General features: G+C 35.5%; 1 protein-coding gene across 6 annotated transcripts; it reads left to right on the top strand.

Annotated features, from left to right (window-relative positions):
- The first annotated feature begins 708 nt into the window (after nt 1-708).
- Nucleotides 709-17167, top strand: LOC123917088 (WAT1-related protein At1g25270-like). 6 transcript variants are annotated; one of them, XM_045968711.1, is made up of 11 exons: nt 709-759; nt 873-978; nt 1074-1163; nt 1848-1968; nt 2777-2907; nt 14642-14704; nt 14815-14931; nt 15342-15603; nt 15824-15982; nt 16275-16426; nt 16533-17167. In XM_045968711.1, the coding sequence occupies exons 5-11, from the start codon at nt 2801-2803 to the stop codon at nt 16684-16686; spliced, it is 1014 nt and encodes a 337-aa protein (XP_045824667.1). In that variant the 5' UTR covers nt 709-759; nt 873-978; nt 1074-1163; nt 1848-1968; nt 2777-2800; the 3' UTR covers nt 16687-17167. The 6 variants fall into 6 exon arrangements, with proteins under 6 accessions (XP_045824667.1, XP_045824665.1, XP_045824669.1 ...); XM_045968709.1 differs by having other exon boundaries at nt 2708-2907; XM_045968713.1 differs by lacking the exon at nt 2777-2907.
- Nucleotides 17168-17870: the final 703 nt, after the last annotated feature.

The raw sequence follows: 17870 nt of genomic DNA, 5'->3' as shown, positions 1-17870 counted from the left end.
CATTGGAAAACTAGCTAAGCAATTTTAGGCCTATCAGATGAAAGAGTGTCTTTGAAGTTACATTTTTTACACGCAGATCTTTCTATATAGAGAACACTTTCAATTATTTATTAAATCAAACATTCCAAAAGCTTTAAGCTATTAAGTGAAGACCAGTAGCGACATTCATGAGTCTTCACTGAAATTTAGGCAAGCATGAAATGACTGAATTTATCTTGTATTTTGTGTGGCATAAAAAATCTAGATTGGGGAAATAAGGAGTTTTTTCTTGTGATTGACACAACCAACCATAACACTGCTTTTGATATATTGTGATTTTATGTTTATTTCTGTTATGAACCAATAATCTAAAAATTTAACGTATTAGGTAAAGCACATGAATGGTTTTATTAGGCAAAAATTTAACATGTCCCCTGGTGCATGAGCCCTCCAAGCTTGAGTGTGGACAACACATAGACCCACCCGAGTTCCAACTTTGGGCTGTAACTTAATTTTTAAGAAGAACGGGAGCGACAAAAATCAATATCTGGATTACGTGGCTTTAGAGACACTGATAACATGTCATGAACTAGCAATACTAAAGTTTAAGATATTGGGTGAAAAGCACATAATTAGTTTTATATATAACACTTAATTTCTTAATCCAACAGTGTTTTTTTATTAACCATGTTTGTGTTCAACTGTTCATACTGGATCATGTTTTCACAGGCTTTGGGTTTGAAGCTGGTGAAGAAGGTTGATGATAGACCTCAATACAAGGTGAACTCCTTTCTTAACTTAATGTTAGCAATCCACATACAGACCAGAGCATATTTGAAGCATAAACAATAATTTGCTTACGATGTTCGTGAATTACACTGCACATCCTACAGTACACTTTAGCTATGCTTGGGTATGCAGAGGAGCACGAGACAGTTGTGTTGGAGCTGACATATAACTATGGTGTCACTGGATACACCAAGGGATGCTTATGCACAAGTTAGTTAAACGTTATATTTACTTCTACAAGCCTAAACTGGTATCTTCACATTTCTATACCACTTGATAAAATTTGTGTGGGGTATATATATCAGGTTGCTATTGCCACTGATGATGTATACAAGAGTGCTGAGGTAGTCAACATAGTCACTCAAGAGCTTGGAGGAAGATTACCAGGCAGCCAGGTCCAATTCCTGGCCTTAACACATAGATCACTTCTTTCTTAGATCCAGATGGTTGGAAAACTGTAAGTTTTATATTGTCCCTCTTTCTGCACTTTAATTTTTGATGTTGAGTAAGGTTTCAGTACCCGCTGGATTATTATTATCATCAGTACCTTTTTTGGAGAATGTTAATAAGTTCCAAAACCCATTTCGTAGGTCAGTAGGAACAACTGTCTTTTTGATTGGTACCGTCGTCGTGGCTCTTTGGTTGGGAAATAGCAACATTACCTATTGAAAAATCCCTAACCTTAAATAGCATGACATGTGTAGGGAAAATTCAGAGAATCTTAAGAATGTAAAAGTCTAGTATAAGAAATCCATTTTGACTAGAAACTTTAAATTGGTCATAAAAAATGGATGTTTTGCCATTCATGTCACTATTTTTTAAGACGGTGCCATCTGCTATGAAAATTGTGCTTTAAATATATGACACATTTGTTAGTGTACTATTTGAAGAAATTTTATATTGAAACTTGTGTACTTTATGATTTTATTAGTCAAAGATTTATTTTTTCAAAACAAAATTACTATTTAGCATGACCCTTATTTATTTATTGGCAAATGCAAACATGTTTGATTTTCTGTCATATTTTGAACATGGACCATATTTTGAACATTGAACTTATTTTCAACCATATTTTGTAGGTGTTGGTTGACAACATTTTCTGAAGGAACTGGAGTGAAGTTTGCTAGCTTTTCAGTTTTCACGAATAATGAGTTTTCAGTTTTCAAGCTTGAATGCTTCAGTTCTCTGGAAAGTTTGTAGGTAAGAAAACTACTAAATTAAACTTCAGCATTTTGTTTAATGTTATAATCTCTCTGATTACATTTTTGTTCCAAATTATGTGTTATGTTCCAAATTATGTTTTGGTTATAAATTGATGTTAGTTTGAATTTTTTGTGCTTCATTTGTTAAAAATATAATATTTTGAGATAATTTTTAATCAATAAAATTGCCCTTGTAAATTAAGGCCTAATTTTTAAGATTAGAACATATCCTCCAAATGATGGCCCTATATTTGATATATTAAAATTGACGTTTTATACACTTTTATTGAACACCATTAATCTTGATAAACGGAGGGAATATCATGTTACATCAAGTACCCCTTTACTCTTTCCAAATATATTTTCTCATTAAATAAACGTTGTTAACTTTGATGAGACAGAGAGAGTACCATCTCAGATTGAGTACCCCTTCACTCTTTTCAAATATGTTTTCCCATTAAAATAACATTAATATATATAATTATATATTGTCATTTTTTTTAATATATGTATAAATAATTTTGCCATCTATTTGCCACTCTAAGGCGACATGGTGATCAAGCAGTTAGAATCCCAAAATACTCCCTATGTGTATATACACATACTAGTATACTCCAATTTGTGTTACACCTTTCTTCTTCTTCTTCTTCTTCTTCTTCCCTTTATCTTCTCTAGCCCTATTTTCTTGTTGAGTTTCAAAACCAAATAGTAACACAAAATAAATAAATATTGTGAAGATCATGAAGGAGGTAATTTGTAATTCATTGAAAGGAGCAATACCAGTGGTGCTAATGGTGTTGTCTCAGGTTGGATATGCTGCTGTGAATATAATGTACAAGCTGGCCATAAATGATGGAATGAGTATGAGGGTAGCTGCCGCTTACCGCCTTTCTTTTGCAGCGGCTTTTACTATTCCCCTTGCTCTTATCTTTGATAGGTCCGTTTTCCTCCTTCACTTCTTAATTATTGCTTAGTATTTTTGTTTTGTTGTTGATGTTGAATACTATAGTGACGTAGGAAATTGCGGATTCGAATCCGCACTCCAATGCATCAAATGTCTTTGTAACTATTAACTAAGTTGTCCCAAAATATAAGCAAAAGTGAGTCAAAGAAACTTGATGTATTTGGTTAAAGATTTGAACCAAATACATTCACTTTTGTTGACCAATTTTTGCTTATATTTTGGGATGGAGGGAGTATTGCATAGTGTTTTATGCTACTCTGGTTTGAGAATTTTTCATTCATGATTCTTTATATGATAATGTCAAATTTATAGATTTAATATAGTGTCTGTTTGAATTAAGTTTATTTTTTTATTTAAAAATGTTTCTTAAAATTATTGAGATTTTTTTTTAAGAAAAACATTTATATTTCTTAAAAGGCATTTCTATATCTTTGTATAAAAATAATTTGTAAGGGAGAATAATCTCAAAAGATAATTTGTGTAATTGTTTTTAAAGAATTTCCAAGCACTTATTCTCATTAATTTTATTGGGACTAGAGGGAACTTATTAATATGTACATTTTCACTTTTAAATACAAAATTATTCAATTGTATTCAAATTTTCAAATATTCCCAAACAAATAATGTAAACCAACTTTTTAGTTTACATTTTTTCCCATTGTTGAAAACATAAAATGAAAATAATTTCTTTTTATATCCTCACTTTTCTCTTATTACTCTTCTTCTCTTTCTTTTTAAAACCAAGCATAATTACCCAAAAATAAAAAAATGTAAATTGACCTATACTATAAGAATAAAGAGGGAGGGGGAAAGTGTTATAATTATTTATTTTTGAGCAAAATTATTTACTTTATCTCCTTAACAAAATGTATTAATATTTCAAAACCCAAAACTTTGGATTAGACCGCTCCTCTCGTCTTTTGGTTTATGTGTTCAATATTTGAGAGGAAGGGGCATTTGCTAAATAAAAACATGTTTTAATTTCCCATTTTGATTGTATTTTTTATTATTTTTGGGCTACTTGTTAAAAGTAAGAAGCATTCACCACCGAATTTTTTTCATATCCAAGTATTAAGGATAGAACTCTTGACCATATGTTTAAGGTCCCTAAATTCTTTCCCATTTAAACTAATTTATCGATGATGACTTTGGTTGTATTTGATAAGATCTGAAATCTTGGTATCACTAGAATGATGTTGCCTAAGATGTCCCAACAACCACTTTGTGAATAATGTTGTTTTCTATTGTTGGCACATCTTATATAACATATAAAAACTGACAGAGAATAAATAAATGACACAAGTAATTGTTAACCCAGTTCAGCCAACTGCCTACTCTGGGGGATACCAATCCAGGAAGGAAATCCACTAATAGCTCTAGTTACTAAGACCTCCAGCAAACCCTAGGATTTACGCCTTAAACTAAGACCTCCAGCAAACCCTTGGTTTACGCCTTATAACCTCGACACTACTCATGCAACTTCTGCCTAGGAACTCCTAGACATGAGATCCCATCTCACTTCCACTCACACAACACAACCTGTGTTGATTATACAATGTTAGGAATGATGTGGCGACAACTTGCCAAGACAACACTTCACTTTTGCTTAAAAGCTTCAAGTGAATCACACACGGTAAACTCCGTACTTCAAAGCTTAGGAGTAACCTTAAAATAACAAACTCACTTCTTAACTTGTGTTATAGAATCCACAAGCAAGAATTACAATCAAACAATAAAAGACTCAACAAAGACTCAATATGTGTAACTAATATTTTTCAATCCGATATTTATTCTTGAGCTTGGTCTTCGTATATATAATGATTAGGCACGCTCCTCTTTCTTCACAAATGCTCAGACGCTCCTTGAGAATCATAAAGGATGATCTGATACTTTTTCAATCTACATTAAGGATATATCAAGACTTTCCAAAAGTGTTTAAAGGACTTTATATGATAGGATAAGTCATCCAGCTATTCCATTAAGTTTGTCTTATCCTTAAAGCTCCTGATCAGATCAAATCTCCATTGAGCGTGCTCTTTAAGTGGATTTCCATAAATAGCAGATGCTCTCATAAATGCGCGAGATTTCCTTGAATAAATATGATGTTGTAACATGTTTTCCAACATCTTGTTAGTATATTTGTTTTAGCAAAATTAAGCCAATTCAAATATCCAACAATCTCCCCCTTTGGCAATTTTTGGCTAAAACAATTTCAGGCCATTACCTTTGAGAGATATAAAAAGCGCAATCCTTCAAATCACCATGGTCACACAAAAGAAGAAATGTTAGAGCATCGTTAGAACAAAATTTCACATAGGTGAAAAATATATGCATCAGAGGCAGCAGCAGCGGAGTTATCATCAAATAGCCTCGAGCACAATAAAAACGTGGTATCAGAGCAAATGATTAATCATGTCATATGTCATCAAAGGTGTTGTGACATATGGGAGCACATCTTCTAGCACCTGTTCGTCCAATCAGGGCAGCATCCATTCAGTAGCAAACTCCCCCTGACTTCATCAGCTTGTGCATCATCTCAGGGTAAAATTTTTACTCCCCCTGAATACTTGCTTACTGCTACTTAAAAACATGTCATAACAAAAGACACAACAACATGTAGCAGAAACAAACAAATCAAAGTACTACTCCCCCTTTTTAGCCACAAAATGTGCCAAAACAGGAAAGTTAAGTATCCAAAGTGCAGAATTAAAAGTACAGACCATGCACTCAGAAGGTGCTAAAATCCAGGGCACAAACAACCCACAAACCAAATAACAAAGTGCAGTAAAAACAGTAAAAAGATTACAAAATCATTCATTATCACTGCTATCAGAGGCTTCATCCTCATCTGTCGCAGTATCATAACCTTCATCCTCATCTGCATTGTTTTGTTCACCTGCAGCAGCCACATTTACACTAGCTTTGACAGGTATGTCATCAGCTTCCAATCCTTCAATCATCTGCAAGAACACTTTCTTCCTTTCTTCAAGCTCAGCCTGCTGTTTATCAATGTCCTGACATTGAATTTTCAAACCAGCAATAATCTCCTTTTTGGTCATAACACCAGCTCCAGCAGCAGATGTCCCAACATGATCAGTAACATTGTGATTACCAAAAAGCTTATGATGAAAAGTAAAACCAGATTCTCTCTTCTTTGGTGTGTCAGTCACAACCTTGATGTCTGGATATTGGGCCAAGATAATTCCACATAGCAAAGATGGAAATGCTATTGGCATCTTCACAGCTGTTGATCTAATATGCTTAATGGTTTGATCAAAAATAAAGGTCCCATAGTCATAGTCAACCTTGGTTCCTACAGCATATATAAATCTACCCAGGTTGGTAGCAACATTGGTTGCATGCTTAGTTGGCACCCAATTTGTTGACCCTATCCTATTGAGGATGGCATACTTGACATTCAACTTACTAGTGGGTATCAGCTTCTTCGTGGGCCAGACCTTAACCTTACCAGCAGTTATTTCAGCACTCACAACATCATTAGCAACCTCTAATTCAGCCTTAGGTTCTACAGATCTTCCTAAGTAATTATTGATGACAACAGGAGAAAAATTGATACATTTACCTCTGACAAAAACTTTGTGGTAGTCCTTGCTCAGTGGATTATCACATTCTTCAGGGATGTTCACAAGAAATTCCTTCACCAGCAGCTCATAGCAGGGACTGAAATCACAGACTGTCTTCATCAGACCAGCTTCCTTGATGTAGTCAAAGATGTCTTGACATTTGAGAGCATCTTTGGTCAGTTCCCTTTCAACAGCCAATCTCCTTTGGTAGATGTAGTCCCACCTTAGTGCAAAGGCAGCACGATGGAAAGAAATGTTATCACAGGGGGCTTCTTCAATACCTTGAGGAACCTTCTTTGCAGTAGCCTTCTTAGGGTTTGGAGATGAGATGTTAGCAACATCTTCAGCAGCATCATAATCTGAGTCACTGGATGATTCATTCTTTCTCTTCAGTGTCTCCTTCTTCTTGACAGGAGGGGAGAGAACTTTGCTCCAACCTTTGACTGGTCCAACACCTTTTGTTTTCACTCTTGGTGCAGGAGTCTTGCTTGCAGTGGCCACAGCCTTCCCTGTACAGCTTCTCAACCTTTTTGTTATACCACCAGTTGGTTTTACAGCAGTCTTGGTGGTGACATATTCATCAACATCTACTACATCCTTTTCTTTCTCAGCTTCTGCAGGCTTGTCAGCTTCAACCTCTTGCTCATCTGTAGGTATGGACTGGTTGCTTTCTTCAGATTGAGTGTCCCCTTCATTATCAGAAGTACCCTCATCAGCAGTTCTAGTTTCTTCATCTGTGGACTCAGATGTTGTGACAGTTGTCTCAACATCTTTTTCAGCAGCAGTTTCCTTCACAGGTTCTTCCTCAGCAGTTGCAGTTTCAACTTCTTCATTCACATTCAAGGATGTTTCAACATCTTCCATAACAACTTCTTCAGTAACAACAGGAGTTGATTTTTCAGCCACCATTTCAGCAATTGTTGGTGATTTATTACCAGTTTCTTTTTCAACCTCTGTAGGAGTGTCTTCCATCTCAGTTTCAACAGGCATAGCATTAAGATTTCTCTTATCAGCATTAGATCCCAAATTTTCTTGATTAGGGTTACCAGCAATTGAAATAAGTGTTTCAACAACTTCAGACACAGATTTAGGGTTCTGAGATTCTACTTCAGTTGTTTTCTCGGATGTGTTAACATTTGATTCAAAAACCAAATCAGACATAGAAAGAGAAAACTTAGATTTATAATCCCTTCTATTCCTTTTAGAAGTTCCTTTCTCAGATTGATTACCAGATGGAGAGATAGCATCACTTACTTTTGGAGTTTTCTTCTTTTCAACTGATTTTCCCTTCCCTTTCTTCTCAGCAACACTTGATTGAACTTTGGGTTTGGAAGCACGAACAGTTGTAACCGGTACAGCATCCTTGATGATTAGCGCAAATTCGATCTTTGCCTTTGATCGAGTAGAACGTGCAGACTTTGTTGTTTGCGATGATTCAGACATGTTCGGATTAAGGTTTTTGCAGTTGGAGAAGTTGAATGGATGAAAGTTGTAGTGAGAAGCAGTTGAATAGGGTTCACGATAAAAAATTAGGATTTGGAAGAAAAAGCATTGATTGCGTGTAATGAAATATTTAAGGGAAGTGTGTAATGAGTTCCCTAAATTAGCGTGCATTGATTGATAGGAGAGAGAGCGGTTTCCTTTTGCACGCCACAACTGCAGTAACTGCTATGCTTCTTCATGTCAAGTGCCTTTGTAAAAATGTCAGCTAGCTGTTCACTTGTACCAATGTGCTTAAGTTCCACACAATTTTCTTCAACAAGGTCTCTGATGAAATGATGCCTGATGTCTATGTGTTTGGTTCTTGAGTGTTGAACTGGATTCTTTGATATATTGATTGCACTCAAGTTGTCGCAATATAATGTCATGACATCTTGATCAACATTATATTCTTTCAGCATCTGTTTCATCCACATCAACTGTGAACAACTGCTACCTGCAGCTATGTATTCAGCCTCTGCAGTGGATAGAGACACACAATTCTGCTTCTTGCTGAACCATGAGATTAAATTATCACCCAAAAAGAAGCAACCTCCTGAAGTGCTCTTTCTATCATCAGCACTTCCAGCCCAATCTGCATCACAATACCCTACCAAGGTAGAGTTCTCTGTCTGGGAATACAGAATCCCATAATCACTGGTGCCCTTTATATACTTCAGAATCCTTTTGACTTGTACAAGATGGCTCATCTTTGGCTTGGCTTGATATCTTGCACAAACACCAACAGCAAAGGTGATGTCTGGTCTACTGGCTGTAAGGTACAATAGACTGCCAATCATGCTCCTGTATAGGCTTTGATCAACATCAATGCCATTTTCATCTTTGGTTAGCTTCAGATGAGTAGCAGCTGGTGTTCTCTTGTGTGCTGCAGTGTCCATTCCAAACTTCTTGATCATATTCTTCGCATACTTGCTTTGAGAGACAAATATGGTGTCTTCCATTTGTTTGACTTGCAGACCAAGGAAGTATGTTAGCTCACCTACCAAACTCATTTCAAACTCTGATTGCATCTGTTGTACAAAATGTTGCACCATCTTTTCAGACATTCCACCAAATACTATGTCATCAACATAAATCTGGGCAATCATCAGCTTCTCTTCTTGTTCTTTAACAAACAAGGTTTTGTCATGGCCTCCTTTTCTGTATCCTTGACTAACAAGAAAATTTGTCAGCCTCTCATACCAAGCCCTTGGAGCCTGTTTCAGTCCATAAAGAGCCTTCTTCAGCTTGTACACATGATCAGGATTAGCAGGATCTACAAAACCTTTTGGCTGCTCCACATAAACTTCTTCATGTAAGTACCCATTAAGAAAGACACTTTTGACATCCATTTGGTACAGCTTAAATTTGAAGATGCATGCTATACCAAGAAGTAGCCTAATGGATTCCAGTCTTGCTACTGGCGCAAATGTTTCATCAAAATCAAGTCCTTCAACCTGAGTATACCCTTGAGCCACTAATCTTGCCTTGTTTCTTGTTACAACACCATTTTCATCTGACTTGTTCTTGAACACCCATTTTGTGCCTATGACATTAACACCATTGGGTCTAGGAACAAGATCCCACACATCACTTCTTCTAAACTGAGTTAATTCATCTTGCATGGCTTCTATCCAAAACTCATCAGTGAGAGCCTCTTTTACATTTTTAGGCTCGACCTTTGAGACAAAACATGAATTAGTAACCACTTCATTTGTCCTTCTTGTAGCAATTCCCTGGTTAGGATTTCCTATGATGAGATCCTTGGGATGGTTCTTCTGTATTCTTATTGAAGGAACTTTACTCACAGGACGAGGTGTAGGAATGGTTGATTCATCATCTGAATCTGATTCCTTATCTGCTACAGCTTCTTCAGATGTTGGCAAAGTTGTTGCAACATCATCTTCAGTATCAGATGTTTTAGCAGATGTCAAATCATCTATCACAACATTGATAGATTCTACTATTACCTTAGTTCTCTGGTTGTAAACTCTATAGGCCCTGCTGTTTGTTGAGTATCCAAGAAACAATCCTTCACTTTTGGGATCCATTTTTCTTCTGTGCTCTCTATCAGATAGGATATAGCACTTACTTCCAAACACATGAAAGTGTTTGACAGTTGGTTTTCTGCCTTTCCACAGTTCATATAGTGTAGTAGAAGTTCCAGTTCTGAGTGTGACACGATTGTGAATATAACAAGCAGTATGCATAGCCTCAGCCCAGAATTGATATGGAAGATGTTTTGCATGCAACATCACTCTGGCTGACTCTTGTATTGTCCTGTTCTTCCTCTCAACAACACCATTTTGTTGAGGTGTGATTGGAGCTGAGAATTCATGCTTGATTCCTTCAGAGATGCAGAATTCAAGAAAGCTTGCATTCTCAAACTCTTTACCATGATCACTTCGTATCCTAACAATAGCAGAGTTCTTTTCTCTTTGGAGTTGAAGACAAAGTTCTTTGAATGCATCAAAACTTTCAGATTTGTCTTTTAGAAATTCAATCCATGTGAACCTTGAAAAGTCATCTACCATGACAAACGCGTACCTTTTTCCTCCAAGGCTCTCCACTTGCATTGGCCCCATCAGGTCTATGTGCAGCAATTCTAGAACCCTTGTTGTGGTAAGATGTTGCAACTTTCGATGCGACATCTTTGTCTGCTTCCCTATTTGACATTCTCCACATATACTTCCTTCCTCAATTTTGAGTTTTGGAAGACCTCTGATTGCCTCTTTAGCTATTGCCTTCTTCATGCCTTTGAGGTGCAGGTGGCCAAGTTTTTGGTGCCACAACTTTACCTCATCTTCTTTACTAATAAGACATGTTGGTACATCTTCTTCTTTAGGGATCCAGAGATAGCAGTTGTCTCTTGACCTTACTCCTTTCATCAACAGCTCTCCTTGCTCGTTTGTAACTAGGCATTCAGCTTTTGTGAAGTTAACTTTCATGCCTTGATCACAAAGTTGGCTTATGCTGATTAGATTAGCTTTAAGCCCTTTTACAAGCAGCACATTATCTAGCTTTGGTAAGCCATGGTTTGCAAGTTTACCAACTCCCTTGATCTCTCCTTTGGCTCCATCTCCAAAGGTTACAAAACTGGTAGCATATGACTTCAAGTCTTCAAGATAGTGTTCAACACCTGTCATGTGTCTAGAACAACCACTATCAAAGTACCATGTTTCTCTTGAAGAAGCTCTCAAGGATGTATGAGCTATTAGACCTGTGATCTTCTTCTTTTCTCTCCATTCCTGTCTTGTTGTAACATTAGGAAAGACAGGAGTATAGAATTCTTGATGAACTCTCCTTGGATATCCGTGCAGCCTATAGCAGAAAGGCCTAATATGTCCTTTCCTTCCACAATGATGACATGTCCAGTTATAGAACCTGGGCACAGGCTGTTCCATAAGATGTTGCGACAATCCTCCTGACACAAACGTGTTGTTGATTGGAGTATGTATAGTGGCATTGTTGAACTTCATCTGTTGCTTTACTCTTTCATGTTCAAAACCAATGGGCTTAGGTTTCCCGTAGTTTTGTTTTTGTAACATCTCCTCAAAGGCATCAGTACCTTTGGTCATCATTTTAGCCACTTTTGTGACTTGATCCAAGTCAGCATTTAACTTGGTCACTTCTTCACCTTGTTTAGCAACTTTACACAGGAGGTTAGACTTCTCCATTTCCAACTGTCGAATTTGACTACTCTGATCTTCAACCTTAATGTTGAGATTATTAATGTTCATGAGTAAATCATTTCTCTCAGCTTGTAGTTTGCCATTGATCTTCTTTTGTTTCTCCAATGCTTTGCAGACTTCTATACTTCTATTATGAAGATCTTTGTAAGTAGCAGCTAGTTCCTCATAAGTTACCTCCTCATCACATGATTCTGAGTCAGATACACAAACTCCTGTTAAAGCATTAACAAATTTGGCAGATTCTTCCTCCTCTGAATCTGTATCAGACCATGAAACCACAAGACTTTTCTTTTGCCTTTTTAGAAAGGTTGGACATTCAGGTCTGATATGGCCAAAACCTTCACATTCATGGCATTTCACTCCTCTTTCATCTTCATTTGTCTTTTTCTGAAAGCTGGACTGTTTGTTGTTGTTGAATCGACCATTTGGCTTGGACCTTTGATCTACTTTCTTCATCAACTTGTTGAATTGTCTCCCTAGCATAGCCATAGACTCAGCTAAGCTTTCTTCTCCTTCAGATTCAACTTGTAAGTCATCAGCAGTGCTTTTTGAGGAAAAGGCTAGATTCTTATCTTTCTTTTCATTCCTCCTGTTCAAGCCAATTTCATAGGTCTGAAGTGATCCTATGAGTTCATCTAAGTTTAGGCTGGAGAGATCATGAGCCTCCTCAATGGCTGTCACCTTCATATCAAATCTTTTAGGCAAAGATCTGAGTATTTTTCCAACTAACTCCTCATCTGAGATAGGTTTTCCAAGCGCATCAAATGAATTTGCGAAATCAAGCACATTCATTTGAAAGTCATGAATGGTTTCTTCCTCCTTCATTCTGAGATTCTCAAAATTAGTTTTGAGCATCTGAAGCTTAGATAGCTTCACTTTTGATGTTCCTTCATGAGCCTTTCTCAGAATTTCCCAGGCATGCTTAGCAGTGATACATCTCTTTACAAGCCTGAACATGTTAGCATCCACACCATTGAAAATTGCATACAAGGCTTTGGAGTTGCCAAGTGCCAGATCATCCTCATCTTTTGTCCATTCATCATGTGGCTTCTTAACATCAGTTTTATTGCCATCTTTGTCAAGAACCATTGGTGGTTCCCATCCACGTAACACAGCCTTCCATGTCCTGCTGTCAATTGATTTTATGAAAGCCTCCATACGAGATTTCCAATAATCATAGTTCTCAGGACCTGTCAGTAAAGGGGGTTTAGACACTGACCCTCCTTCTTTATCCATTGTACCAGAAAGTACTCTCCCTGGAGCTCACCCAAAATAACAGAACAGGGTGCCTGCTCTGATGCCAATTGAAATCCTGGTATCACTAGAATGATGTTGCCTAAGATGTCCCAACAACCACTTTGTGAATAATGTTGTTTTCTATTGTTGGCACATCTTATATAACATATAAAAACTGACAGAGAATAAATAAATGACACAAGTAATTGTTAACCCAGTTCAGCCAACTGCCTACTCTGGGGGATACCAATCCAGGAAGGAAATCCACTAATAGCTCTAGTTACTAAGACCTCCAGCAAACCCTAGGATTTACGCCTTAAACTAAGACCTCCAGCAAACCCTTGGTTTACGCCTTATAACCTCGACACTACTCATGCAACTTCTGCCTAGGAACTCCTAGACATGAGATCCCATCTCACTTCCACTCACACAACACAACCTGTGTTGATTATACAATGTTAGGAATGATGTGGCGACAACTTGCCAAGACAACACTTCACTTTTGCTTAAAAGCTTCAAGTGAATCACACACGGTAAACTCCGTACTTCAAAGCTTAGGAGTAACCTTAAAATAACAAACTCACTTCTTAACTTGTGTTATAGAATCCACAAGCAAGAATTACAATCAAACAATAAAAGACTCAACAAAGACTCAATATGTGTAACTAATATTTTTCAATCCGATATTTATTCTTGAGCTTGGTCTTCGTATATATAATGATTAGGCACGCTCCTCTTTCTTCACAAATGCTCAGACGCTCCTTGAGAATCATAAAGGATGATCTGATACTTTTTCAATCTTCATTAAGGATATATCAAGACTTTCCAAAAGTGTTTAAAAGACTTTATATGATAGGATAAGTCATCCAGCTATTCCATTAAGTTTGTCTTATCCTTAAAGCTCCTGATCAGATCAAATCTCCATTGAGCGTGCTCTTTAAGTGGATTTCCATAAATAGCAGATGCTCTCATAAATGCGCGAGATTTCCTTGAATAAATATGATGTTGTAACATGTTTTCCAACATCTTGTTAGTATATTTGTTTTAGCAAAATTAAGCCAATTCAAATATCCAACAAGATCGATTATGTGAATTTGACCAACACAATCAGCTATCCATCTGTAAAATATTAGGCTACCCATCCAAAAGCAATTAAGAAAAATAAGATAGGCTATAATGCATTGGCTTAAGTATAATGACATTATTAACTACTCCCTCATTAGTTCCTATGGCTTTTTTCTTTTTTTTTATAAAAAAACTTTTATTCCTAAAAATGTCACTTTCTTGAAACTATCCAGCTGTCAAAAAAATATCCAGTAAAAAAAAAGAAATATGTAAGATAGGCTATATATAAATAACATTATTATTTGCTCCCTCATTAGTTCCTATAGTTTTTCTTTTTAATTAATTTTATTCGCTGAAAACATCAATTTCTTGAGTTTTCTTTACAGAATTTTCTTGAAATGAATACATTTTAAACAATCAACCATTGTAATTAATATTTTTTTTGTATGAATATTTAATTAATTGATTTTTTTTTTTGTATGAATAATTATTATTTGAAAGAAAAAAAAAACCATTTTGAGACTGATGTTTAAATATATATGTTTCCAATTCAACCTGATGTTTAGGATTAGAGACAAATTAAAATGAGACTCATGCATTAACTTAACTAGGCCAAAATGGTTCTGCCTTTTTCTTTTTTCTTTTATGAAGGAAGAAGAGACCAAAGCTTACTTGGAAGGTTCTCTATATGACATTTCTTTGTGGATTATTTGGGTATAGAATTATTCACCTTTAATTTCCTCCATATAGAGTATTATGCTAGGAATGAGGTAATTAATTAATTAATTAATTAAAGATACTAATAAGGTCATGTAATGTTGCAGGGGAAGTTTGCTTCTAAACCTTTATGGCGTGGGACTAACTTTGACTTCAGCAACATTTATGTTGTCAATGCTCAACCTTGTTCCAGGAGTTACCTTCATCATGGCCATATCCTTCGGGTACACACACTCACTTTAGAATAATTTACAATTTAATTTACTAATTTGCACAAACATTGCAAAGAAAATTGATACACATAGGGGACGTCTAATATGGACCAGATCGAAAAGTAGATCTTACTTTTTTAATAAAGTTCAATAAAATGTTACATTTGTTCTTGAGAGAAAGGTTCATATTAGACGTTCCCGCAAATATAACTCAGTTGCCGGGGACATTGCATGCATTAATCGGGGTTCAAACCCTGGTTACTCTCATTTATTTATTCACCTTAAAAGGTGAAATTCTAGCCACTAGGATACATGACAAAAAAAAAGATTCATATTAGACAAACCTCTAAACTTTTGTTTATAATATAAAACTAAACTAATCAGTCTCTAGTTTTGTTATAATATAATTTTATTTTTCGTAGATTGGAAAAGCTAAATTGGGGATTAGCAGAGGGAAAGGCCAAGATAATAGGAACATTAATTAGCATAAGTGGGGCAATGCTGATGATATTTTATAAAGGAGGAGAAATTGATATTTGGAAATCCAATATAAACCTTATGCATCAACGTCATAATCAAAATGGGCTTATGGAACCACTGCATGCTGATTTTAGTAATAAACTATTGGGAATTCCATGTGCTATAGGAAGTTGTTGCTCATTTTCTTTGTGGTTAATTATCCAGGTTAGCTTAATTTAAAGTTTTAATAAAGATAATTTATCGCCTTTTTAATAAAATAAATTATTGTCATTTTTTCATGGTTTTGGACGGAAAAGATAAAAAAGATACAAAAATTTGTTTGAAATTTTTATAAATTTAAAGGGCGTCTTTGTAATGTCGTCTTTTACATATGAAATTTGAGTTGTTTTTTCTCTTATGGACCCGTTCACTTTAAACAACACAGACTAAGTTGAATGAAGAATATCCATGCCATCATTCAAGCTCAGCTTTGATGTCCACCATGGGAGCAATTCAGGCCATTGTTTTGGCTCTTTGTGTTGATAGAGAGTGGGCGCAATGGAAGCTCGGTTATGATATCAGACTTCTCACTATTGTTTATTCGGTACGCTAGTAAAAATTATATTCTACTATGTATTTGTGATAATATTAATACTCAAATGCTTAATGAAAATATTTTAGTAAATTTTTTATACTCTTTAAATCATTTGTTATTTTGTATTATGTTTTTTTCTAGTGACATTTTTTGTATTATGTTTTAAAATCTTAAACATTACTTTATATGAAATGAAGGTACTACACCAATTGAGGTTGATATAAATGGTTAAATTATTCACTCATATTTGATGTGACTTAGGCTCAAGACCATAATTCACCAATTGGTATGCTGTATGCAGGGAATTGTAGGTTCAGGAATAGTGATTGTTGCCATTGCTTGGTGCATAAAAATGAGAGGTCCTATATTTGCATCTATTTTCAATCCTCTTCAGCTTTTACTTGTGGCTATCTCTGCCTATTTGTTATTGGATGAAAAGTTATATTTAGGAAGGTATATTATAAATCTTACTTACTCAAAACATCACATGTTTATCATTTTTTTAACCTTTCACATGCATGGTGCACAATTTCATTTTATTTAGTTTATTTTTATACAGTGTCTTTGGAGCAGTGTTAATCGTATGCGGCATATATGCAGTGCTTTGGAGCAAAAGCAAAGAAATGAAAAACAAGATTAAGTTGTTATCATTAGAGATCGACATTAAGTCTGAGCCGGTGGTTGAGATCGTTATGTCCAATCCTCATAAGTGAACGAGAAATTATATTTATTTTTTTTATGGAGGAGAAATTATATTCCATCCTAATCATTTTACACTAATAAATTAGGATACATAGATACATATATGAAAGCAATAGAAAAACAGGATCCAGTTTCCGTGCCGTAAGAAAATGACGTAGTTACACGTAGTTACACGCATCAATAGATTTTGGTAATTGATTCTAAGATCGGACGATCTAAATCACACATTTAGAAAATCCACCTTAAATAATCCCGACCATTGGTTATGTTCAGACAGTTGAAAGTAGTAATTGCATACATGGAGGTTGAACTAATTTGTAATTAGGTTCTACCATTAAACTGATGTTAATAAATTGTTAGTCAACAATGGTGTCATATTATATAAATAGGTCCCTTCGGCAATTTTTTGATTGTAAATAAGTCCCTAAACTAATTTAAACAATGCAAATTGGTCCTTAGAAAATTCTCTAACACCATAGCTTATTGCCTTAATGCTCATGATACCAATTAACAGAATACCCCATGCCATGGTGATCAGTCTTTTTGCTAGTCTTGGTTATCTATATCAACAACCGTGACTATGGTTCATCACAAACAAAGGTCGCGGCCTCACGTTTCGTTGCACACATAGCTCTTGGTAACATGATTCATCATAGTTGTGTTTTGGATTCCCCTTTGGCAGTTGTAGGTTCGCATTGCAGAAACTAAGTTTGGGTGAAGAAATTAGAGATTTTTGAAGAAATGGGGGGAAAACAGGGGTTTGGGAGGGTTAAGGGGATGTGAGAGAGATAATGATTTATATTTCTATTAAAAAGATAAAGTAATTAGTGAAGTGAATATCTTTTTATTAAATAAATAATATTAATTCATTCAAATCAATAGATTTGTGTTAAAAATATGTCATGGTGGTGGTGGTAGCATTTTTGCAATTAAGTTAATGTCACGAAATATTGTAAGCCGGTTATTAAAATAACTTGCTTAAAATTATCTTAAACAATTACATATAGAGACTCTTTTGGTGAGTTCAATAGGTTAGCTTATAGCTTATTGAACTAGCTTATAAGCTTGTTTGATAAAAATGTGAAGTGTTTGGTAACAAGTTTCTCTAACTAGCTTATAGCGTTTTTTGAGATGCTATTTCAAGTAGCGTATGAGGTTATAGCTTATAGCTTTTTACATTTTTCCCATTTTTACC

This window comes from Trifolium pratense, linkage group LG3, assembly GCF_020283565.1.
Source record: "Trifolium pratense cultivar HEN17-A07 linkage group LG3, ARS_RC_1.1, whole genome shotgun sequence".
NCBI classification, from domain to species: Eukaryota; Viridiplantae; Streptophyta; class Magnoliopsida; order Fabales; family Fabaceae; genus Trifolium; species Trifolium pratense.
Note: the sequence above shows the minus strand (reverse complement) of the source record. Positions and strands in the feature narration are given on the sequence as shown.

Coding starts and splice junctions, on each gene's coding strand:
- LOC123917088 (XM_045968709.1), top strand. CDS start 2,711: ATGAAGGAGGTAATTTGTAATTCATTGAAAGGAGCAATACCAGTGGTG. Junction 2,908..14,641: donor CTTGCTCTTATCTTTGATAG/GTCCGTTTTCCT, acceptor TCTTTTATGAAG/GAAGAAGAGACCAAAGCTTA. Junction 14,932..15,341: donor ATCATGGCCATATCCTTCGG/GTACACACACTC, acceptor TATTTTTCGTAG/ATTGGAAAAGCTAAATTGGG.